The 24,931-nt window shown below is 46.2% G+C and overlaps 1 protein-coding gene across 1 annotated transcript in view; it reads right to left on the bottom strand.

The window, feature by feature from the left end:
* Positions 1-24,931, bottom strand: part of TMEM67 (transmembrane protein 67) — a 465,663-nt gene that overhangs the window by 290,789 nt on the left and 149,943 nt on the right. Inside the window, 3 exon segments of the mRNA XM_030216600.1 lie at positions 5,655-5,741; positions 23,210-23,315; positions 23,434-23,588. Coding sequence (XP_030072460.1) covers positions 5,655-5,741; positions 23,210-23,315; positions 23,434-23,588 — 348 coding nt within the window.

Raw genomic sequence — 24,931 nt, 5'->3', positions numbered from 1 at the left:
TAGTGGTGATTAAGATGACACCGGGATAAAGATAGTTCAGAAGGTAGAGATGCCAGGCGGGAGTGGTGCATAAGCGTTGCCAAAAAGGAAGGTTTTGAGGCGCTGTTTGAAGGTGGGGTGGTCAGGAGTAAGTTTCACCAGCTTAGGCAGGTCATTCCACAGACGAGCACTAGTGTAGGAGAAAGTTGATGCATAGATGCTTTTGTATTTAAGTCCATTATATACTGGATAATGAAGGTTTAAGTACGATCGCGTGGATCTGTGAGAGTTCCGTGGTGGTAAGTTGATTAGGGTGTCCATGTAGGCTGGGGCTTCACCATAGATTATTTTATGCACCAGAGTACAGAGCTTAAAAGTGATACGGTCCTTGACAGGAAGCCAGTGCAGTTTCTTTCGGAGCAGTCTTGTACTTTCAAATCTAGATGCACCATAGATTAGCCTGGCTGCCGTGTTCTGAGCTGTCTGTAGTTTTTTCAGGAGCACGGCCCTGCACCCTGAGTAGATGCTATTGCAATAATCAAGACGGCTAATGACCAGTGATTGTACTAAAGTACAAAAGACGTGTCTAGGAAAATATGGTTTTATGTGCTTACGTTTCCAGAGAGAGAAGAACATGCTTCTGATGGTTGAGGTCGTATGTTGCTCTAGTGTTGAGCATCAATCGACTATCATTCCTAGGATTTTCAGGGATTCAGAGATTGGGAGGGCAAGCTCAGGTGTAATTAATGCTGGAGGTGCGTATTTGTTATAGGGGGAGGACAGAATAAGGCAGTGGGTTTTCTCAGCTCCGACGATTCGACACACTGCTCGCGTCGATCACACAGGGCAAGTAATCCAATAGGCTCCGTAAAACCAGAGCCCGCGGGAGCCTCCGATTAGCAGTACGTGAAGCAAACTTAATTTTCTAGCATTATTATCCCAGTATTCTAATTTCCTGTTCAAAATCTCTCTTTCTTTCGTGACTGCCCCTGCAAAAGTTTGCAAAGTTTTTATCTCGCCTTCTAGCTTCAGAAATCTTTCCTCCTGTTTTTGAACAGTCTCAGATAAAGGAATACAGATATTTTTCAAACTGGTCATTTCTTCTGTAAACGTTTTAGTTACCTGGAGAAGAGAGACGGTCAACTCCTGAATCGCATCCCATAGGGTGTCCAATGTCACCACGCTCGGTTTTTCACTTCTCGTCCAGGTCAAGGTGGTAGGCCCCAGGTTTGAAAGAGACGGGAACCCCCGTCCTTTACTCCAGGCATCAAAGAACTATTCACCACTTCGGGTTGTTTTTTTGTCTGTTCCACTGCTTGTAAAAAACTGCCACCCGGTCTGGGAGGTGTCGTGCTCGAGGGAGAACTCAAAGAGACCTCTCGAGGGAGAACTCAAAGAGACCTCCTCTGTGCTGCGGGCGTCTCTCTCCGATAAGGGGAAGGAATGACCATTCACAGTGGGCGTCGGAGTTCCTGGTACCTGAGCTGCAAACATCATCAGTGTAGTCTGGTGAAGTGCGGGGTTCCTTCCTGGGGTTAAGGAGGCCTGCCCCCTGGGTTTTCCTTTTCTTTTCCCCATGTAAACGGGGAAAGAAAAGACTGCTCCTGCTGACAATTCACGACGGTTCAAGAGCTCAGGTATTTGCTTCTGCTCAAGACGCCATCTTGCCCCTGGGCACCAGCCAAGGCCTTTCTACCATCAAGACTGTCAGAATTTAAGAAAGCATGGGACAAGCACATGGGATCCCTTAGGAAAAGAAAGAGTTTGTGGTTACAGAAGATGAGCAGACTGGATGGGCCATTTGGCCTTTATTTGCCATCATGTTTCTCCGTTTCTATGTTAAAACCTTCATAAGAACCTTCTTTGTTTTGGGACCACTTTAGGGCAAAATCATACCCAAACAGACGAGAAAAGCCACAAACTCTAACCAGAGTATTTACTAATTAGCTTATTAGCTAATCATCTTATTAGTCCTTCAACAGATTGCCTTCATTGTCTTCCTGCGTGAAAAAGTTTTAAACTAGAAATACTCTTCTGGCATCCTGGTTTGTCACTTGCTCACGCTCAGTAGTTTCCTCTTCTTCAGTTTCTTGATCTTCTGATATCTTCAGATGTTTGGCTGAAATTTGCTCAATAATTTCATCCTCACAACCTTCTTTTTCATTAGAACATTGAAGATGAGTGTTGACGCATGAAAATGTTCATAGTTTACAACAAAGTGTGCTTCCATAACATCATTTTCATGCTTTTAAAAATTTTTTTTAAACATTTATTAAAGCTGAATCATGCAACATTCAGAGAAGAAACCCTCCCCTCCCCACCATCCAACCCACCCTACTCCAAAGAACCCACGTTAATAAGGGGAAAAAACAAAAGAATCATCAACACAAGGTAGCAACCAAGTTCACACTAAGGAAGTCCTCTCCAAATTCTATATGGCCACCAGACAGTTTGAAAATGGCCAACATTGTCCTTTTTAATAACAGTCAATTTGGACATCAAATAAGGGAAGTCTAATTTAGCCAATAACTGCTCTTGAGTTAGAGGCTCCATCTGCTTCCAGGTACCAACCAGGCAGATTCTCACTGCTGTCACAACCGAGGCAACCAGGTGGTGTGAATAATCATCCATGCTGACTGGCTGCCCATTTAAAAGAAAAGTGTAAATTCTTGGAGGAAGAGAGATATGTAATAAGTCACCTATAAGGTGAGACACCATTCCCCAATATTGCTGTGCCTTAACACAATCACACCAAATATGAAAAAAGTGCCTTCAACGTCACACCCCCTCCAGCTACATCCCGTGCCATTCCCAAAAATCCATTTAAGGTGAGCAGGTGTATAGTAACACTGAAACAACATTTTGTATCTATGTTCCAGAAAACTGGACGTTAATGAAACTTTTAACAGTTTCACATACAATACTTCCCACTGTTTTTGAGTCCAATACTTGCCCTAGTATTGCTTTCCAATGATGCTAATAGGTGCGGACATTTGGGCAACTATAAAGCAAGGCTCTATAGAGTCAGGAAGTAATACACATGTGAAAAATCTTAATAAGAGTCCATAAAATCTCTTATTTGGCAATAATAAAAATAGTCATCCTTCTCAAGGCCATATTCATCCTGTAAAGCCTCAAAGGGAATAAAAGATTTCCAAATCATCAACAGACCCAACACTCGAAGCCCCTCCCCTGCCCATCTTCAAAACACTTTGGTAGTATTGTTTAGCCCAAATCCTAGGGCTGACTGAATAAGGATATCACAAGATAAGGAAATACAGCCTTCCGAATCCCAAACCAGAAACAGAGTACAGGCAACTCCGTAAGGCGCTGTCTTTACTAGGGACCTTTAAAGCTGCAAGGGGCATGCATGGTAAAAACTGAAGGGGCTGCAATCCCACAAATACCTGCTCCAAAATTATCCAATGCTTCTCAGGGAAAGCAGCCACTCAAAAACCCCCTTTAGTCATGCCCGCTTTGCAGTAAGTTAGGATGTCCAGCACTCCCATGCCTCTATGGCTGCAATCCAAATACATTTGGACCCTTCGAACTCTAGGGGTTTGCACCACCAGATATAGAAAAACATTTCAATCATTTTCATTTTCAGCCGTATCCTGTGTATCTGAGTTATAGTGTTTAAACCCACAGTGAGCAAAACAACACTGAATGGTTGTGATGCTAACATTTCGCTAGCTATCAGCAATCAACTGTACTACTTGAAGAAGATCAGTCTTTGCATTGACTTCCTTTCCTATTGAAGAAGTGAGTACATTTTCATCGATAGCGTCAAGAATGTAATTTATCAGCTTGGCACGGTATAAGGTCTTCAAATCTTTTATGATTCCATGTCCATCCGTTGCACCAGAGATGTGGTGTTGGGAGACAGAAATTCCACCTGGATATTTTTCAAAGAGTCATTATGTGGGTGTGCTGCAGAATCTTCCTAGACTTCCTTTGCAATTTCATGTCCCAACTCAATTAACCAGTTCTTAAAAATTTCAAAGGTCATCCATGCATTTTTGTTAGCACAAAACAGTAGCTTACATTTTTATCAGGTCTTGACATGTTGGAAGAGCATAGCACCGTGACACAATCCATCGCTTTCTTTGAGCCTGACAGTGTTATGGGTTTATAGGTCAGTGAACCATCTACTGTGGCAAAGTAGAATAACCCTGTTTTGTCAGCACTTGTAGATGTTAGCCGCACAAAAATTACAAAGCAAACTTTGAAGTTTTGTGTCTTTCCATTGTTTGGCACTTACAGCATCAGCACTGTCTTTTGAACTGTGTGCTTTCTTGAGCTTTGTCCTGAATCTACATTTCCACTGTGACAACTAGCCATCTATTGCTTTAAAATCATTGTGACCAAGTTTTCTTGCTAATTCCTCCAACTTGCTTTTTAACATTGGTCCACTCACACGAACACCTTGTCCATTTACAATTGAGAACCACTGTTTGAGGGTCTCTGCAACATCTGGATCCCTACCTTTACACTTCGGTTTTTGGGAAATTCTCTGTTGTCTCACATGTAATGTCTACTCATTTCTCAATTTCTCTTGTTGTTGGCACTCCATTAATCTCTGCCAGTTGGCAATCACTGATGTTTGGCAGTTGTTCTTTTTCAATTGTTCAAACAAGTCAATTTTGTCTGCGAGTGTTAGACCTTTCCTGGGCATTATAATGCACACACCACAGGTGGAACATGACACAACCCACAGTGGCATGTGTACGCAAACACAGCTGCCCATTTGTACTTAATAGGAAAGTAACACACAATGATGTACTGTAGATGCTACTGGCCCAAATAAACGGCGTGGTGTCCCAAATAAGTAAAGCTTTTCCGTCTTATAATTGTGCTTTGTTTTTGTTCTCCAAGGTTTGGGCCAAATAAATGGCTGCCCCAATTAATCAGTGTCCCGATTATCCAGAATCTACTGTAAATAACATACCTTTAATCACATGATTAATCGTGATTAAAATTTTGATCAAAATACAGCTATAAAAAAATTAAAGAACAAAAAGTAATGAAAAGATAAATATAAAACACAAATTGAAACGTGAAACTACAAATTAAAGAGTCTAAAACAGCTTGCAGAATAGCTATAAACAGGCTTACAGTTTTCAGAGCCTACTTCAGAAAAGCAAGCCTATTTTTAATATGAATGTTAGTAGCTTATCTTTCTCATTTGTTGTTTTGAGTTTGTATGAGTACATTCTTGTTTAGTATTGTATTTTGTTTATTGTTTTAACAATATGCTTTAACTACGTATGTTGGCTTGTGATCCATCTGGGCTTAAGTGAAATATAAATACAGACATATATGATATCAAAAAACAGAACTGCTGCTTTTCAGAATTTTCTAAACCATTGTTTCTGTGGAGGAGTGGCCTAGTGGTTAGGGTGGTGGACTTTGGTCCTGAGGAACTGAGTTCGATTCCTGGCACAGGCAGCTCCTTGTGACTCTGGGCAAGTCACTTAACCCTCCATTGCCTGCCGCATTGAGCCTGCCATGAGTGGGAAAGCGCGGGGTACAAATGTAACAAAAAATAAAAATCTTCAGTGTAACTGCTTTATGATAGCCCCCAAAATTTACCATGAACAAATTACAGCTATAGACATTATCTGTCATTTTCCTAATTTTTTTCAGCAGTAACAAAATAATATTAATCAATTTACTTGCAAAGTTCCTTCTTCCAGCCCTTGCCATCCAAGAAAGTGTCCCCTAACATCATATAGAGCTGCAATGAACTGCATTCTTGTATTCTGTCAATGAAAATAGACAAAGAAAATGCATACATATATAAATGTCAATCAGTTCTCCCAATAAATATTGGGTTTTCTTAGAATATGGCAACTAACTCTTGCTGCTGGCTGATCTGACAAATTCCCCTTACACAAACTCTTATCACTGACCCTTTCTAGAACACTCACCCAATCTCCCATGCCTACATATCCACTGAACCCCTAACTCCTCAAGGATGCTCACACCCATCCATCCCCTGATCCCCTTCCACTTTCCTTCCAATGATCCTATTGTCTCCCTTAACTCCACCCTCAGATGCATTTACCCATCTTTCCAAGTATCATCCCCTGTGCATTCATCCATCAATTCCCTGATCACACCATCCACCTCTTCCCTCACAGTTATTACCACAGCCAACAGAAGAGCAGAAAAGCAACATTCCGCTTCTCTTGCCAGGTGCTCTCTGTAGCAGTTAAATAAAGGCCAGGGAGGGGCACTGCTAGAAGACTGAATGGAGAGGGATGAGTAACTGTATGTGGGGAATAAATGCATCAGTAGATGAAAGTATGGGCACTACATGCAAACAGATAGACACCTTAAAAAATGCCTAAAAAAAGGTCCATATGCTAAACAGTCAAAATCCTGATTTGGAAAGTCAGAATTTGGACATTTCATACTGCAGTTCGTCCAAATAGCAAGGGGGTGTGTGTTGTGGGCATGTTTTGAATGGGACTAGGGAGGGCCCAAAAGTAATTTTTGAACAGGAAGACATATCCATGTCCAAAAAGAAGAACGTTTTTATCTAAACCTGTTTCACTCATATCCAAGTTACAAAAAGGTGCTCTGATTGAGCAGCTGATCACTGGAGGAATTAAAGCATAGTCTCCACCTTAATCCCCCAGTGGTTGCCATCTCCCGCCTTCTCCCCTAAAAATGAAACAAAAAAACCAAGCTCTGTGTCAGCTGCCGGTATGATGACCATTCTGTAATTCTACCCCATCCTCCCTCACTGTCACAATTGTATTATGCACCCCATACATGTTTTCTTTGTTTTAGAATATAAGCCGCTTAGACACCCTTTGATGAGTAGGGTAGAAATTTCTTAAATTTATTTATTTGGATTTATTTACCGCCTTTTTGAAGGAATTCACTTAAGGTGGTGTACAGTAAGAATAGATCAAACATGAGCAATAGACAATTACAGCAGTAAAAATATTCAAAAACAATACAAAGTATGGTATGGTTTACTACTTACAATGTCAACACGCAATAGAACATTATAACTGATAGTGAAGGGTAAAGCAAAGATGTAACATATAGACAGGTAAGGAAGTAGGAAGAGTTAGAAAGTAAGGTGATTGATTTAAAGAAAGTTGCACATGAGGTCAGAGAAATGGTTAAATATTATCTCAGCTAGGGTAGGAGTGGATAAACACGTCCTGCTGTAGTATATGCAGCCCAAGTCACTCCTTGTGTGTGTGAGTGAGACTAACGAGTTAGTTACTTCTTCCATTAAAGGCCTGGTTGAACAGCCAAGCTTTCACCTGCTTCCTGAAGTAGAGATAGTCTTATGTTAAGCGCAGCTTTTCAGGCAGTGCATTCCGGAGTGTGGGGGCTATTATGAAGAAGGCTCGCTTGCGGGTATCACATTGTGTAATATCTTTTGGAGAGGGTGTGGTTAGTGAAAGTCCTTGGGAGGACCTTAGTGTCCTTGGCCGTGTGTGGAGGATCATCCTATTTTTCAGGTACTCTGGGCCATTTCCTTTAAGGGCCTTGAAGATCAGACATAGAGTTTTAAATTTAGCCCTGTATTGTACTGATAGCCAATGAAGTTTTTGCAAAAATGGTGTGATATGGTCTCGCTGCTTGCAACCTTCTATGAGTCTTGCTTCTTCATTCTGAATCAACTGGAGCTGGTGCAGGCCCTTTGTAGTCAGACCACTGTATAGTGCATTGCAGTAATCCAGTCTTGATGTTATCATGGCATGTACAACTGGGATAAGATTTACCTTCTTGATGTAAGGAGAGAGGCAGTGTAACTGTCGCAAATAGTAGAAGCAGCTCTTGAAGGTTGCTTGGATTTGGGGAATCAGAGTAAGTGTTGAATCTAACTGTATTCCAACTTGGAATTTCCAAGGTTCTTGACTTGTGGTTTGAGGGGGAGTTCGTATGTCAGGTATGTATCCACTTGTGTTAGGGACCCAGAGAAGCTCGGTTTTACTTGGGTTCAAGCAAAGTTTGTTGTGTTTTGCCCATTCTTGAATTGATGTTAGACAGGTCATCAGTTTATTCAAGGCTGTAGGTAAGTCAGGTTCAATGGGAATGAGTAGCTGCACATCATCCGCATAGATGTAGAACTGAGTGTCCATTGACCGAATCAGCTCAGCTAGTAGCTTGAGGTAGATATTGAACAGAATAGGTGACAGTATCAATCCTTGTGGTACCCCGCAGGTCAGTGTCCATGGTGGCAATGAGTTGCTGCCAAACATTATGGATTGTTGTCTGATAGGTAGGATCTGAACCAAGCAAGTACTGTTCCATTGATACCTGTTTCTGTCAATTGTGCTAGCATGATATCATGATCCACAGTGTCAAAAGCTGCTGAGAAGTCAAGCAGTACTAACATCGAAGTGAAACCCTTGTCTCGGTTTCTGTGAAGATCATCTAGTAGGGATAAGAGGACCGTTTCTGTACCATAACCAGGTCTGAATCCAGATTGACATGGATCTAGCCAGTGTCTCTTTTCTAACCAGTCATTAAGTTAAACACAGACTGTTTGTTCTATGAGTTTCCCTAGAAATGGGATGTTGGATACTGGCCTGTAACTTTCATGTTTGTCCTGGTCAAGGTTGTTTTTCTTCAGCAGAGGGTGGATCACTGCCCTTTTTAATGCTGTTAGTAGCTGCCCATTAGAAAGAGAGGTGTTCACAATTTTTGTGGTGCCTTCTATGAGGCCCATACTTGCCTGCTGCACTATCTTTGATGGGCAGGGATCGAGGGAGTAGGTAGTTGGTTGAAGGTCTCTTAGGATTTTGTCAAGGCTCTCCTCTGTCATTGGGTTAAGTGTCCCATCTGTCTCTGTCACGAGGCGAGTTTGTGCACTACTGGTTGACCGATTGGGGACTGGGTGGGATTGCCTGTGAATCCTGGAGGAGACTTAATTTTGTTGGCAAAGAATGCTTCAAAATCATTGCAGTTCAGTTTAGACTGGGCAGGCTGGTTCTGTTGTGATTCTGCAGCAGGTTGTTTACTATACTGAACTGCTCGGTTGAATTGGCAGCCTGTGCAATGCATTGAGAGAAATACTGGTTTTTGGTTGCTATTAAGGGTTGGCAAAGTACTGATTTCATGAGGAACATGGAGGAACTCCATCCACACAGTAGGAACCAACTTAAAGAGGACCTACATAACACCCAAAGAGAAAACCAACACGTGGCTATCCGCAAGAAAGAAATAAAGCTATCTTTTCTCCTGCAGAATCACAGAGAGAAAAACAGCCTATATTTGGATAACCACAGCTCTGCAGAAACAACATCCCCAGACACCTTGGAGAAACTTGGATATACATCTGAGGCAAGTGAAAATCAGAGCCCAAACAAACCAAGGAATACTGATCTCACCTTCAGAGATGCAGATCAGATGGGTATAATAAACCTCTCGAACCATCAATTATCATAGCATGAAGTCTCTGTACTCTCCAAAGGACTTTCTTTTTGCCCATCTAGCAAACTTGATGAAATCCAACTATATTCAGACCTAGAAGAATTCTTCAGAAAAATGCGTCTTAGAGCACATTTCCACAATAGAGGGACACCAAACAGACCGGAATACAGTCTTAAACAAAAGAACACTTATTTCACCCCACAGGAGGGACAAAACTACAAGCTGGATAATTGCATAGAAAGTTTCAGACATAGGGTTAAATCACAACTCTCCAAAAAACAAAAAAGAATTCTGTACAATCTTACCCCACCAGAAAGAGCGGCCATAAGAACTCTACGAACTAACGAACGCATTATCATCAAACCCGCAGACAAAGGAGGTGCAGTGGTAATTATGGACACACAAAAATACATTGAAGACAGACAGCTCTCAGACAACAAATACTACAGGAAACTAACTGAGGACCCCACACAGGATTATACAAAGCAGCTAAAAGATCTTATCAGAACATTTCCTACACAAGCACAGCCACATCTGAAGAAACTCATACCAAACCAGCCTTCTGTGGGCACATTCTACATGTTACCCAAAATCCACAAACCTGGAAACCCGGGCAGACCAATCATATCAGGTATTGGCACGCTCACGGAGGAAATATCTGGACTCAGAGGGAATTCTGAAACCTCTCGTGCACAAAACTAACAGCTTCATACAAGACACCACAGACTTTCTGAATAAATTGAAAAATATCAAGCAATTACCACCAAACACCCTTCTGGTCACGATGGATGTAGAATCACTATACAGCAACATTCCACATGCGGATGGCATAGCTGCAAGTGGAAGACTCCTAAAAAAATCCACACTGGACCATCAATACTCACCAGAAACTATTACAAAATTAATCAAATTCATTTTAACTCACAACTACTTCCGCTTTAACAATGATATCTATCTACAAATAATGGGCACTGCAATGGGCACTAGGACAGCACCCCAATATGCCAACCTTTTTATGGCTGAGCTGGAAGAGACATTTCTGAATACATACCAAACCAAACCTCTAAAATACTACCGGTACATCGATGACATTTTTATGATTTGGACGGAGGGGAAAGAAACTCTGAAACAATTTTACTATTCCTTCAATACATACCATCCTACAATCAGATTCAAAACTGACTACTCCCCAGAAAAAGTCAATTTTTTGGACACCACAGTCTCAATTAGTGATGGCTGTATACAAACATCTATATACTAGAAACCCACAGACAGATGCAGCTACCTCCACAACTCCAGCTTCCACCCTTCACATACAAAAAGATCCATTATTTACAGCCAAGCCACAAGATACCACCGTATCTGCTCGGACCCAGAGGATAGAGACAGACACCTTGAAACCCTGACTGCATCCTTCAAACAGAAAGGCTACAACCCCAAAATAATCTCCAAGAATATTGCCTCCTCCCTCAAAACACCCAGGGAAAATCTGCTACAGTACAAAGAAAAAAAAGCCACAGACAGAATTCCCCTTGTAGTGACATACAACCCAGAGCTGGAGAAACGGAGGAAAATCATAAGAGACCTACAGCCGCTACTCCAGGAAGATGAATTACTGAAAGAGATATTCCCATCCCCACCAGTGCTGGCCTTCCGACAGCCATCAAACTTAAAACACAAGCTGATCAGAAGTAAACTCCCAACACAGACGGAAAAAGAAAAGGGCACGTTTCCCTGTAACACATCCAGCTGCAAACTATGCCAAAACATTTCACAAGACCCCACAGTCATTCACAAGGGAAAAATATTCAACATAAAGGACTATTTTACATGCTCATCTTCCAATGTGGTATATATCATTCAGTGCAAAAAATGTAACGAAGGATGCTATATTGGAGAAACAGGCCAGATGCTTAAGACAAGATTCAATCTGCACAGACATCACATGAAAATAGCCGGTGCCAGTCAAGCCCCCACCCCTGTGGGCCAACACTTTACAAGACCAGAACACTGCACCAGTGATTTCACAGTAAGAATACTGAAAGGTAATTTTAAAACAATACAGGAACGTAAGACCTTTGAAATAAGAATGATTGAATATTTTGACACCCAACAAACAGGACTTAATAAGGATCTGGGTTTTCTAACCCATTATAAACCATAAAGCTGTATTTCTCTGTTTATTACCCTCCTCTCACCTACCAACACCCATCCTGTTAGAATATCAATGAAATGCTTTGATGTCCCCATGCATACCCCCACCCTCCCACTCTGTCAGACTGTCAAAGTAATGCTTTGATGTTTCTCTTATATATACTATTTGCTACCACATTTGCTTATTTCCGATCTGACGAAGAAGGGCAGCCTTCGAAAGCTAATCAAGAAATGTATTAAGTTATGTCCAATAAAAAGGTATCATCTTATTTTCTTTTCCATGTTTTATTTTGTTTGATTTCTATTGATAACCTTTAAGAGTGGACTAACACGGCTACCACACCTCTCTACTTATATTGGAGTTATAAATTGCTCACAAGTCAAGATACAAATGACTTACAATATTTTTCTTTCTTAAAGGTCTCTATGTCAAATATTAGTATTTATTTAGATTTTGCTCACACCTTTTTCAGTAGTAGGTGAGATACATTCAGGTATTTTGAATATTTCTCTGTCCCAGGAGGGCTCACAATCTAAGTTTGTACCTGAGGCAATGGAGGGTTAAGTGACTTGCCCAAGATCACAAGCAGTAGTGGGATCTGAACCAGCCACCTCTGGATTGCAAGACCAGTGCTCTAACCACTAGGCCGCTCCTCCACTCCTTCTATTCACGTTTATGATGGTAAGGTAATGCACCTTCAGCAAGGAGTCATATAAAGGTTAGTTAGTCTAATAACAGGACCTACAAGTATATTTCCAAGAGAGAATGTTTTTCAGTTCCACATTGGAGTTCCATCTTAACCAGTCAATTGTTCTGCCAACATTTTTCCCAAAAGCCTCATGCCCATCCTGGCAAAAGCGCACCGCACATCTTGGAATGCAAGTGAGCCTTGGCCTTCCATCTGGAGTAGACTAAAGCATATAGACAGTCCACCCAGCTTTTTGTTTCTTATGATCCAAACAGGAAGGGGGCAGCCATCAGTAAACATACTTTATCAAATTGGCAAGAAGACTGCATTTCTTTTACTTATGCCCAAGTGGGCTGACTCTCGAGGGCCATGTCACGGCCCACAATGTCAAGGCCATGGCTGCATCTGTAGCCCACTTGAGGTTAGCCTCCATTGAAGAGATCTGCAGAGCTGCAACGTGGTCTTAGTTCACACATTCACATCTCACTACTGCCATGAGCAGAATACCCGACACATCAGCCGGTTTGGTCAGATGGTTTCTTCAGAATTTGTTTGGTATCTGCAATCCAATTCCACCCTCCTAGGCCTATTCTTTTCTGTTCCAGGCTGCATCTTCACCACAGGCAAGGAGCAAAGAGGAAGCTGGCCAATAACACCAAACCGAGGAAAAACCAGCTAAGGGAGAGTCAAACTCCAGACCTAGAACAGAGCCACTTCCCTGCAGAAAAGTAGAGAAAAGCGCAGAGCTAAGAGGTGATAATCCAGATGCTCAGCAATAGATCTGCTCAGCAGGAAAGAACTGCACCCCTTACAGAAAAAGGAAGGAGTGCCAAATGTGCCAGGAGAGAGGCGCCTGAAACTAGAAAAGGCAAAATCTGCCTGTGCCAGGCTAAAATTCCCATCCGAAAGCAAGGAAGAGCTGTGGCAAACTAGTCCTAAAAAGGCACATTCCCGTAAAGAGACACTGAACTGAGTCCAAGCAAAAGACTGGCAAGAATGGCGCTCCTGAGGGTACTCAGAAGAGGGATATGAGCTAGCAGTTGCACACCAAAGGAAACTCGGACCCCCGCCAGAAGGAAAGTACCCTGCAGACAAACCAAAGCAGACAGGAGGGATCCACGGGGATGAGAGAACCAGAACCTCCCTAAGGAAGAGAGGAAAAACTGCTGCCAAAACAAGAATCAAATAGCAGGGGCATCTCAAGCAAGATGCCTGAAGCAGCAGAGACTGGACAGTCTGAAAAAGAACTACCAACAGCCGTGTAATGCTGACAGGAAAGAAAAAATAGCCCTGGACTAAAAAGATCAAGCCTGCAGCCAAATGGAGCCAGCGAGAGACTTCTCCCACTTTGGAAACGGCAGACTAAGACCTCCGAACCGCAAAGGTACAAGTTCCAGCAACGGGGCCACCCTCTGAATCAGCCGCCATCTAGGACCATGAAGAGGAGAAAAACAACTGAGTTTTGTGATACAGACATGAGCTGTGCCCCACAAAAAAAAAAAAAAAAAAGCAACGTAACTGGTACCAGCTCGGAAGGGTCCAAGATCAGAACCAGACGCCGGCCAGCGAAATTCAAAGAAACTTCGCAAGCGGCCCTCTAGAATACACTGCCAAAGGCGGGAAAGAGTGAAAACGCCGGCGGGAACAAAGTGTCCCGTCAAAACCTGAGAGAGCAGAAAAGTGAAGCCGAATGCAAGGACAGCACCCGCCAAAAACAAAGGAGGTCCCGAGAAGAAGAAACTAAAAATGAATCAGGTAACAGGTTGTTTTTTAAACAACCTTCTTCACTAGTGACAGGAATAAATAAAGGTTTACCTCAGAGGCAGAAATTTAGATATACCTATCCCCACAGAAGAGAAGAACCCCCAGGGGGAAGACAAGTTACTCCATGCCACAATCAACCATCACCCTGCTATAAAGACAGCGAGGGGAGGTAGGGGAGAGGAGGGAACCAGGGTCACTGGATATCACCCTGGCTGGCAAATGAGGAACTCAGGACCACTGAGTATCATCTAAAACTAGCCCCAACACGGCTACAAGCACACCCCTGGCTCCACTGTCACCAGAAGAATCTGGAACAGGAGCTACTAGCCAGCAATCTAGAGTAGCTGCACGATCTGTCCACCAGGACAGTCTAACAGGATGGTGGTGGATAGATGAGAGACAGGGGGATTATGCATGGAAACATCAAAGCATTTCAGTGACAATCTAACAGGATGGGGGTGGGCAGGTATGAGATAGGGAGATATACATGGAGACAGGAGGGTGACAAACAGAGCAGTACAACTTTATGGTTTATAATGGGCTAGAAAACCCAGATCTTTGTTAAGACCTGTCTGGTGGGTGTCAAAATATTTAATCATTCTGACTTCAAAAGTCTTACGTTCCTGTATTGTTTTAAAGTTACCTTTCAGGATTCTTATTATGAAATCACTGGTACAGTGTTCTGGTTTTGTAAAGTGCTGCCCCACAGGCGTGGCATCCTGGCTGGTACTGGCATTTTTCATGTGATGTCTATGTAAATTAAATCTTGTCTTTAGCATCTGGCTTGTTTCTCCAATATAGCATCTTTCGTCACATTTTTTTACACTGAATGATGTATACCACATTGGAAGATGAGCAGATAAAGGATTCCTTTATGTTGAATTTTTTTCTTTTGTGAAAGACTGTGGGGTCCTGTGAAATGTTTTGGCATAGTCTGCAGCTGGATATATTGCAAGGATGTGTGCCATTCTCTTCTTTTTGAGTCCGTGTTGGGAGCTTACTTCTAATTAGCTTGTGTTTTAAGTTGGGTGGCTGTCAGAAAGCCAGCACCGGTGGGGATGGGAATATCTCTTTCACAGGCAGATGAACAAAAGCCCCGCGCTGTTCCAAACAGCGCTCTAAAATAGTGCTGGAACAGCGCGGGGTGCTATTAGACCTATGATAAGAGATAATGCATGCAAATTTAAGCAGTGCAATTATCTATGATCATGGGGTAGAAGTGCAGGTGAATTGTACCTGAGCATGCGCTCAGCACAATCCTCCTGCACTTGTTTGACAGGTCTGGGCTCTCAAAAGCCCAAACCTGTCAAACAGGGGCTGGAGGTCCATGGGACCACCAGGCCCTGACTACCCCTGCCTGGAGCAACGGGGACTGGAAGTCCGGCGGACTTCCGGTCCCCCCGACGATCCCCCCCCCCCCCCAAGTTAAGGGAGGGCTGGAGATCCAGTGGGTCTCCAGCCCCCCCCCCCAAACCCCCAGAAAATGGTCCCTGGTGGTCCACTGGCCGCCGGCCAACCCCCCCCCTCCCCAGCGAGGGCTCCCTTATATGGTTTGTAGCCCCGACCAGCGCATCCCAGGATGCAGTGGGAGGGGCTGTGCACCACCATTTTGCAGCAGCATCAACCCAAGGAAGAGGAGGGAGGCAGGCTACCTCCCTCCTCCAACTAAGGTAGGGGGGGTGGGAGGGGGTTCTTTTTGCCTCTGGACCAGCAGGGATTCGGCAGACAACGCTGGGGGGTGGGGGGGTGGGCTGGAGGTTTTGCCGGACCTCCAGCCCCCCCCCCCATCACTCGCTGGGGGGGGGGGGGGGGCCGGCGGCCACTGGACCACCAGGGACCATTTTCTGGGGGTTTGGGGAGGCTGGAGACCCACCGGATCTCCAGCCCTCCCTGAACCTGAGGGGGGGGGGATCCGGAGGTCCGCCGGACCTCCAGCCCCCTGTTGGCAGGTTTGCTTTGGGGGGGGAGGGGAACGGGGGCCTGCCAGCATGCAACTGCATGCTGGACAGGGCTCACCATTCCTCCCCAATGATCTGCAAACCCTAATGCCAGCGACCCAAATTTTGGCGCGCTGACCGCTGATCATTGGCGATGAATGCGCTAAGCCCTGTTTAGCATGCATTAGCATGCTACTTGCGCAAAGAGCCCTCGAGAGCGTTGGTATCTTGTGACTTGGCTGTAAATAATGGATCTTTTTGTATGTGAAGGGTGGAAGCTGGAGTTGTGGAGGTAGCTGCATCTGTCTGTGCGTTTCTTGTATATACATGTTTGTATATAGCCATCGCTGATTGAGACTGTGGTGTCCAAAAAATTGACTTTTTCTGGAGAGTAGTCAATTTTGAATCTGATTGTAGGATGGTATGTATTATATACAAAATATTTTATTTCTTCCAGTAGATGGCAGTATAAAGCGAATGCTACATACCTGTAGAAGGTATTCTCCGAGGACAGCAGGCTGATTGTTCTCACTGATGGGTGACGTCCACGGCAGCCCCTCCAATCGGAATCTTCACTAGCAAAAGCCTTTGCTAGCCCTCGCGCGCCGATGCGCACTGCGCATGCGCGGCCGTCTTCCCGCCCGAAACCGGCTCGTGTCGGCCAGTCTCATATGTAGCAAGACAAAGAGAAGGGAAGACAACTCCAAAAGGGGAGGCGGGCAGGTTTGTGAGAACAATCAGCCTGCTGTCCTCGGAGAATACCTTCTACAGGTATGTAACATTCGCTTTCTCCGAGGACAAGCAGGCTGCTTGTTCTCACTGATGGGGTATCCCTAGCCCCCAGGCTCACTCAAAACAACAACCATGGTCAATTGGGCCTCGCAACGGCGAGGACATAACTGAGATTGACCTAACAATTTATCCAACTAACTGAGAGTGCAGCCTGGAACAGAATAAACATGGGCCTAGGGGGGTGGAGTTGGATTCTAAACCCCAAACAGATTCTGAAGCACTGACTGCCCGAACCGACTGTCGCGTCGGGTATCCTGCTGCAGGCAGTAATGAGATGTGAATGTGTGGACAGATGACCACGTCGCAGCTTTGCAGATCTCTTCAATAGTGGCTGACTTCAAGTGGGCTACCGACGCTGCCATGGCTCTAACATTATGAGCCGTGACATGACCCTCAAGAGCCAGCCCAGCCTGGGCGTAAGTGAAGGAAATGCAATCTGCTAGCCAATTGGATATGGTGCGTTTTCCCACAGCCACTCCCCTCCTGTTGGGATCAAAAGAAACAAACAATTGGGCGGACTGTCTGTTGGGCTGTGTCCGCTCCAGATAGAAGGCCAATGCTCTCTTGCAGTCCAATGTGTGCAGCTGACATTCAGCAGGGCAGGAATGAGGACGGGGAAAGAATGTTGGCAAGACAATTGACTGGTTCAGATGGAACTCCGACACAACCTTTGGCAAGAACTTAGGGTGAGTGCGAAGGACTACTCTGTTGTGATGAAATTTGGTGTAAGGGGCCTGGGCTACCAGGGCCTGAAGCTCACTGACTCTACGAGCTGAAGTAACTGCCACCAAGAAAATGACCTTCCAGGTCAAGTACTTCAGATGGCAGGAGTTCAGTGGCTCAAAAGGAGGTTTCATCAGCTGGGTGAGAACGACATTGAGATCCCATGACACTGTAGGAGGTTTGACAGGGGGCTTTGACAAAAGCAAACCTCTCATGAAGCGAACAACTAAAGGCTGTCCTGAGATCGGCTTACCTTCCACACGGTAATGGTATGCACTGATTGCACTAAGGTGAACCCTTACAGAGTTGGTCTTGAGACCAGACTCAGACAAGTGCAGAAGGTATTCAAGCAGGGTCTGTGTAGGACAAGAGCGAGGATCTAGGGCCTTGCTGTCACACCAGACGGCAAACCTCCTCCACAGAAAGAAGTAACTCCTCTTAGTGGAATCTTTCCTGGAAGCAAGCAAGATGCGGGAGACACCCTCTGACAGACCCAAAGAGGCAAAGTCTACGCTCTCAACATCCAGGCCGTGAGAGCCAGAGACCGGAGGTTGGGATGCAGAAGCGCCCCTTCGTCCTGTGTGATGAGGGTCGGAAAACACTCCAATCTCCACGGTTCTTCGGAGGACAACTCCAGAAGAAGAGGGAACCAGATCTGACGCGGCCAAAAAGGAGCAATCAGAATCATGGTGCCTCGGTCTTGCTTGAGTTTCAACAAAGTCTTCCCAACCAGAGGTATGGGAGGATAAGCACACAGCAGACCCTCCCCCCAGTCCAGGAGGAAGGCATCCGATGCTAGTCTGCCGTGGGCCTGAAGCCTGGAACAGAACTGAGGGACTTTGTGGTTGGCTCGAGATGCGAAGAGATCTACCAAGGGGGTGCCCCACACCTGGAAGATCTGTTGCACTACACGGGAATTGAGCGACCACTCGTGAGGTTGCATAATCCTGCTCAACCTGTCGGCCAGACTGTTGTTTACGCCTGCCAGATATGTGGCTTGGAGCACCATGCCGTGACGGCGAGCCCAGAGCCACATGCTGACGGCTTCCTGACACAGGGGGCGAGATCCGGTGCCCCCCTGCTTGTTGATGTAATACATGGCAACCTGGTTGTCTGTCTGAATTTGGATAATTTTGTGGGACAGCCGATCTCTGAAAGCCTTCAGAGCGTTCCAGACCGCTTGTAACTCCAGGAGATTGATCTGCAGATCGTGTTCCTGGAGGGACCAGCTTCCTTGGGTGTGAAGCCCATCGACATGAGCTCCCCACCCCAGGAGAGACGCATCCGTAGTCAGCACTTTTTGTGGCTGAGGAATTTGGAAAGGACGTCCCAGAGTCAAATTGGACCAAATCGTCCACCAATACAGGGATTTGAGAAAACTCGTGGACAGGTGGAGCACGTCTTCTAGATCCCCAGCAGCCTGAAACCACTGGGAAGCTAGGGTCCATTGAGCAGATCTCATGTGAAGGTGGGCCATGGGAGTCACATGAACTGTGTAGGCCATGTGGCCCAGCAATCTCAACATCTGCCGAGCTGTGATCTGCTGGGACGCTCGCACCCGCGAGACGAGGGACAACAAGTTGTTGGCTCTCGCCTCTGGGAGATAGGCACGAGCCGTCCGAGAATCCAGCAGAGCTCCTATGAATTCGAGTCTCTGCACTGGGAGAAGATGGGACTTTGGATAATTTATCACAAACCCCAGTAGCTCCAGGAGGCGAATAGTCATCTGCATGGACTGTAGAGCTCCTGCCTCGGATGTGTTCTTCACCAGCCAATCGTCGAGATATGGGAACACGTGCACCCCCAGCCTGCGAAGTGCCGCTGCCACTACAGCCAAGCACTTCGTGAACACTCTGGGCGCAGAGGCGAGCCCAAAGGGTAGCACACAGTACTGGAAATGACGTGTGCCCAGCTGAAATCGCAGATACTGTCTGTGAGCTGGCAGTATCGGGATGTGCGTGTAGGCGTCCTTCAAGTCCAGAGAGCATAGCCAATCGTTTTCCTGAATCATGGGAAGAAGGGTGCCCAGGGAAAGCATCCTGAACTTTTCCTTGACCAGATATTTGTTCAGGGCCCTTAGGTCTAGGATGGGACGCATCCCCCCTGTTTTCTTTTCCACAAGGAAGTACCTGGAATAGAATCCCAGCCCTTCCTGCCCGGATGGCACGGGCTCGACCGCATTGGCGCTGAGAAGGGCGGAGAGTTCCTCTGCAAGTACCTGCTTGTGTTGGAAGCTGTAAGACTGAGCTCCCGGTGGACAATTTGGAGGTTTGGAAGCCAAATTGAGGGTGTATCCTTGCCGGACTATTTGAAGAACCCACTGATCGGAGGTTATGAGAGGCCACCTTTGGTGAAAAGCTTTCAACCTCCCTCCGACTGGCAGGTCGCCGGGCACTGACACTTGGATGTCGGCTATGCTCTGCTGGAGCCAGTCAAAAGCTCGTCCCTTGCTTTTGCTGGGGAGCCGAGGGGCCTTGCTGAGGCGCACGCTGCTGACGAGAGCGAGCGCGCTGGGGCTTAGCCTGGGCTGCAGGCTGTCGAGAAGGAGGATTGTACCTACGCTTACCAGAAGAGTAGGGAACAGTCTTCCTTCCCCCGAAAAATCGTCTACCTGCAGAGGTAGAAGCTGAAGGCTGCAGGCGGGAGAACTTGTCGAAAGCGGTATCCCGCTGGTGGAGCTGCTCTACCACCTGTTCGACTTTCTCTCCAAAAATATTATCCGCACGGCAAGGCGAGTCCACAATCCGCTGCTGGATCCTATTCTCCAGGTCGGAGGCACGCAGCCATGAGAGTCTGCGCATCACCACACCTTGAGCAGCGGCCCTGGACGCAACATCAAAGGTGTCATACACCCCTCTGGCCAGGAATTTTCTGCACGCCTTCAGCTGCCTGACCACCTCCTGAAATGGCTTGGCTTGCTCAGGGGGGAGCTTGTCCACCAAGCCCGCCAACTGCCGCACATTGTTCCGCATGTGTATGTTCGTGTACAGCTGGTAAGACTGGATTTTGGCCACGAGTATAGAAGAATGGTAGGCCTTCCTCCCAAAGGAGTCTAAGGTTCTAGAGTCCTTGCCCGGGGGTGCCGAAGCATGCTCCCTAGAACTCTTAGCCTTCTTTAGGGCCAAATCTACAACTCCAGAGTCGTGAGGCAACTGAGTGCGCATCAGCTCTGGGTCCCCATGGATCCGGTACTGGGACTCGATCTTCTTGGGAATGTGGGGATTACTTAGTGGCTTGGTCCAGTTCGCCAGCAATGTCTTTTTTAGGACATGATGCATGGGTACTGTGGACGCTTCCTTAGGTGGAGAAGGATAGTCCAGGAGCTCAAACATTTCAGCCCTGGGCTCGTCCTCCACAACCCCCGGGAAGGGGATGGCCGTAGACATCTCCCGGACAAAGGCCGCAAAAGACAGACTCTCGGGAGGAGAAAGCTGCCTTTCAGGGGAGGGAGTGGGATTAGAAGGAAGGCCCTCAGACTCGTCAGAGAAATATCTGATGTCCTCCTCCTCTTCCCACGAGGCCTCACCTTCGGTATCAGACACAAGTTCACGGACCTGTGTCTGAAGCCGTGCCCGGCTCGACTCCGTGGAACCACGGCCACGGTGGGAGGGTCGAGAGGTAGACTCCCTCGCCCGCACCGGCGAAGCTCCCTCCGCCGACGTCGTCGGGGAGCCTTCCTGGGAGGCGACCGCAGTCGGTACCGCACGCGGCACCGATGTCGGAGACCTCACCCCGGGCAAGGGGCCAGCCGGCGCCTCACTCGATGGTACCAGTGGCGCAAGCACCCCCGGTACCGGAGGGGAAGGGCGCAACAGCTCTCCCAGAATCTCTGGGAGAACGGCCCGGAGACTCTCGTGCAGAGCGGCTGTGGAGAAAGACGTGGAAACCGATGCAGGTGTCGATGTCAGAGTCTGTTCCGGGCGTGGAGGCTGTTCCGGGCTGTCCATAGTGGAGCGCATCGACACCTCTTGAACAGAGGGTGAGCGGTCCTCTCGGTGCCGATGCCTACTGGGTGCCGACTCCCTCGGCGACCCATAGCTCTCGGTGCCGATACAGGACGAAGCATGTCACCGGAGCTTCCCGGCACCGACGAGGAGGACGTAGAATCCAGCCGACGCTTCCTCGGGGCCGAGGCTGAAGAAGGTCGGTCTCGGGGGGGCTGTACCGCAGGAGCCCTCAGAGTAGGGGGAGACCCACCCGAAGGCTCACCGCCACCAGCAGGGGAATGGACAGCCCTCACCTGCACTCCAGTCGAAGCACCATCGTCCGACGACATCAGCAGAAGTGGAGGTCCCGGTACCACCGACGCCGACGCAGCCTTACGATGTCTCAGCCCCGATGCAGAGGGTCGATGCCTCGATGCACTCGATGCAGTCGCAGCCGAGGACGGAGGTCTAGACGCTGTCGACGTCGATGCACTCGATACTCCCGGTGCCGATGCCGACGAAGAGCCCGAGAACAAAACGTTCCATTGGGCCAATCTCGCTACCTGAGTCCGCTTTTGTAAAAGGGCGCACAGACTACAGGCCTGCGGGCGGTGCCCAGCCCCCAGACACTGAAGACACGACGCGTGCCTGTCAGTGAGCGAGATTACCCGGGCGCACTGGGTGCACTTCTTGAAGCCACTGGGAGACTTCGATGACATGGGCGGAAAAATCACGCCGGTGAAATCAAAACTCGTAATTGCAGTAGGCACCAAAAAGAGGGGGAGAAAAAAATTCGACCCGAGGCCTCAAAAGGGCCTACCCCGAAGACGAAAGAAAACTTACCGGGGCAAAAACTGAAAATAGAGGAAAGGGAAAAAGACCGAAAAGGTCCTCTTCCGAAATCCTTTTTTTTTTTTTTTAGTTAGCGAAAGTCAAAAAGAGACGCGCGAGGTCGACTTAAGGGGCGCGAATGGCGTAACACGACCGTACCGAGCGCGGACAAAAGAAGACTGGCCGGCACGAGCCTGTTTCGGGCAGGAAGACGGCCGCGCATGCGCGGTGCGCATCGGCGCGCGAGGGCAAGCAAAGGCTTTTGCTAGTGAAGATTCCGATTGGAGGGGCTGCCGTGGACGTCACCCATCAGTGAGAACAAGCAGCCTGCTTGTCCTCAGAGAAGTTAAAATACATTAAATAAAATCTCTCTCAGTTCTTCATATAACATATGCATTTATATGTAACTATCCAGGAGAGTCTGCAAAAACAGGGGGTGAGGGAAGGTATGCTCATATATGTAACTCCAAATATAAAAGTCACTAGTATGTTTGTTATACAAACCTAACTGTTCCCCCCCCCCCCACTCCCCCCCACCAAAACAAGAAAGAAATAGATGTGGTCTTAATGAAAACAACAAGGTTGACAAACCAAGACAATATATAACTTGTCAGTCTCACTCACACACACACACACACACACACGGAGTGACTTGGGCTGCACATACTGCAGCAGGATATGTTTATCCACTCCTACTCTAGCTGAGATATTTAATCATCTCTCTGACCTCATGTGCAACTTTCTTTAAATTAGTCATCTTACTTTATAACTCTTCTCACTCTCTTACCTATCTATATGTTACATCTTTATTTTACCCTTCTCTATCAATTAAAATGTTCTATTACGTATTGTGTTGACATTGTATTGTAATTTGAATATTTTTACTGCTGTAATTGTCTATTGCTCATGTTTGATCTGCTCTTACTGTACACCGCCTTGAGTGAATTCCTTTAAAAAGGCGGTAAATAAATCCTAATAATAAAAAATTGCTGTGCATTAATGTGCTTACCTGTTCTGTTCCTTTAAAACTGAAGCTTGTAGGATACTGGGATGTAAGTATTCGAGACGCTAACCCTGGCTGGTCACCATAAAATAGCCATGGAAGATTTGATCGCCTACAAACAATTAAAGTCCACATAGGAGTAAAAATATTAGCATAGTTCTTTACGTTATATTCACATTACACTGAAATATTAGCAGTAGGAAAACGAAAATGAAGATAATGTAACATACCAGAATGATATTGAATGAACAAATCCTAATCCCGCAGTACTTGTGAAGATACTTTGAAAGAGACTACATGCATCATCAATGGAAGAGCTTAATGAATTCATGTTCATCACACACATATTCCCAAGGGCTTGGCAAGATGTTAGATTGGAGTACAACTGCACATAAAAATGTTTAAAGAAATTGTCAAGATTTTTAAAAATGAAGAAACTGGAATTTGTCTGATTATGCCACATTTCTCACACATATCTGCACCAACCTTAATTTGCCAGATCTTTATTTTAATCCCTGAACCCATCCATCTGTATCAGCTCAATGATGCAATCAAGAGACCAATGATATAATCAACAGCCCCTTAAATGTTTTTGTAACTCTCTACTACTGGCTATGCTTAGAGCTGTACTGCTAGTCCTGACACAAGTTTTCAATCATTTTTTGATTCAAAGCTTGCCATTCTACAACAAGGGAATGCTATTTATCTTCTTACAAGTCCTTCTAGACTTGTTCTGGTACATACAGAAGGTTCTCTGGCAGGTCTTCTTTATTCTAAGTTGAGCTACTTGCAATAGGTCATGATATATGCATCCTACCTTTGCAAAGTTGCATGAACTAAGATGAAATAAATTGGAATAAGTATATTTTATAGTTGGGAATATCTCTCTATATAAAACGCACCTCCAACGTTCTAATGAAGCCTCAGAAATTTCTTCCCAACGTTCTAAAGTTGAAGCTGTAAGATCACAGTCTGTCTGCCCCACCCTCACGTCAGAATGTGATGACGTCGAGGGCGGAGCAGACACTGAACGAATCAGAACACACGCATCACGGACCTATCAAAAATACCTGCTCCACCCTCCACCCCCCCCAAAGTCACACCAGCAAACTAGACGGTTCGCATAGCCAACACGAGTTTACGAAGAGAAACGGAACTACAGAAGCAGACTCCTCCGATACACAACCCCGCCCCCCCCCCCGCACACCCTCCTCCATATGCCATGGGGGTTAACCCTTCCTGTGCCTTGCAGTCTCTGCTTTCCTCCCTCCCTAAGGCGGGGAGCTGCCTAGCAGGCTCAGTTGTTCCTCCCTCCTCCCCTCTGTGCTAATCAGGCTCTCTCTCCTGCACTGGGCTGGCCTGTATCCCCATCTGAGGCCAGACCTGCTAGCAGCAATGCACCTCCGTTTCCCACCTCAGTGAAAAAAGAAAAAAAAAAAAGAACCAACACAGCCACTGAATTAACAAGTTAAATGTCAGGTGCAAGGAAATGGAAGGGGAGACTAAAATGAAAGGAAATGGAGGAAGGCTGTCACAAAAACAAAAATAAAAAAAACACACCTTGAATGCAATGCGTTCTTTGAGTGGGAGCCAGTGGAGCTTCTCTCTTAGACGTTTAGCACTTTCATATTTTGGTTTTCCGAATACGAGTCTAGCTGCAGTGTTCTGGGCTGTCTGGAGTGGGGTTTTTTTTTTAGTATTTGCTCTTTGCAGCCAGCGTAAAGTGCA

Source organism: Microcaecilia unicolor, chromosome 1 (assembly GCF_901765095.1).
Source record: "Microcaecilia unicolor chromosome 1, aMicUni1.1, whole genome shotgun sequence".
NCBI classification, from domain to species: Eukaryota; Metazoa; Chordata; class Amphibia; order Gymnophiona; family Siphonopidae; genus Microcaecilia; species Microcaecilia unicolor.
This window is presented reverse-complemented; position numbering and strand designations above follow the sequence as displayed.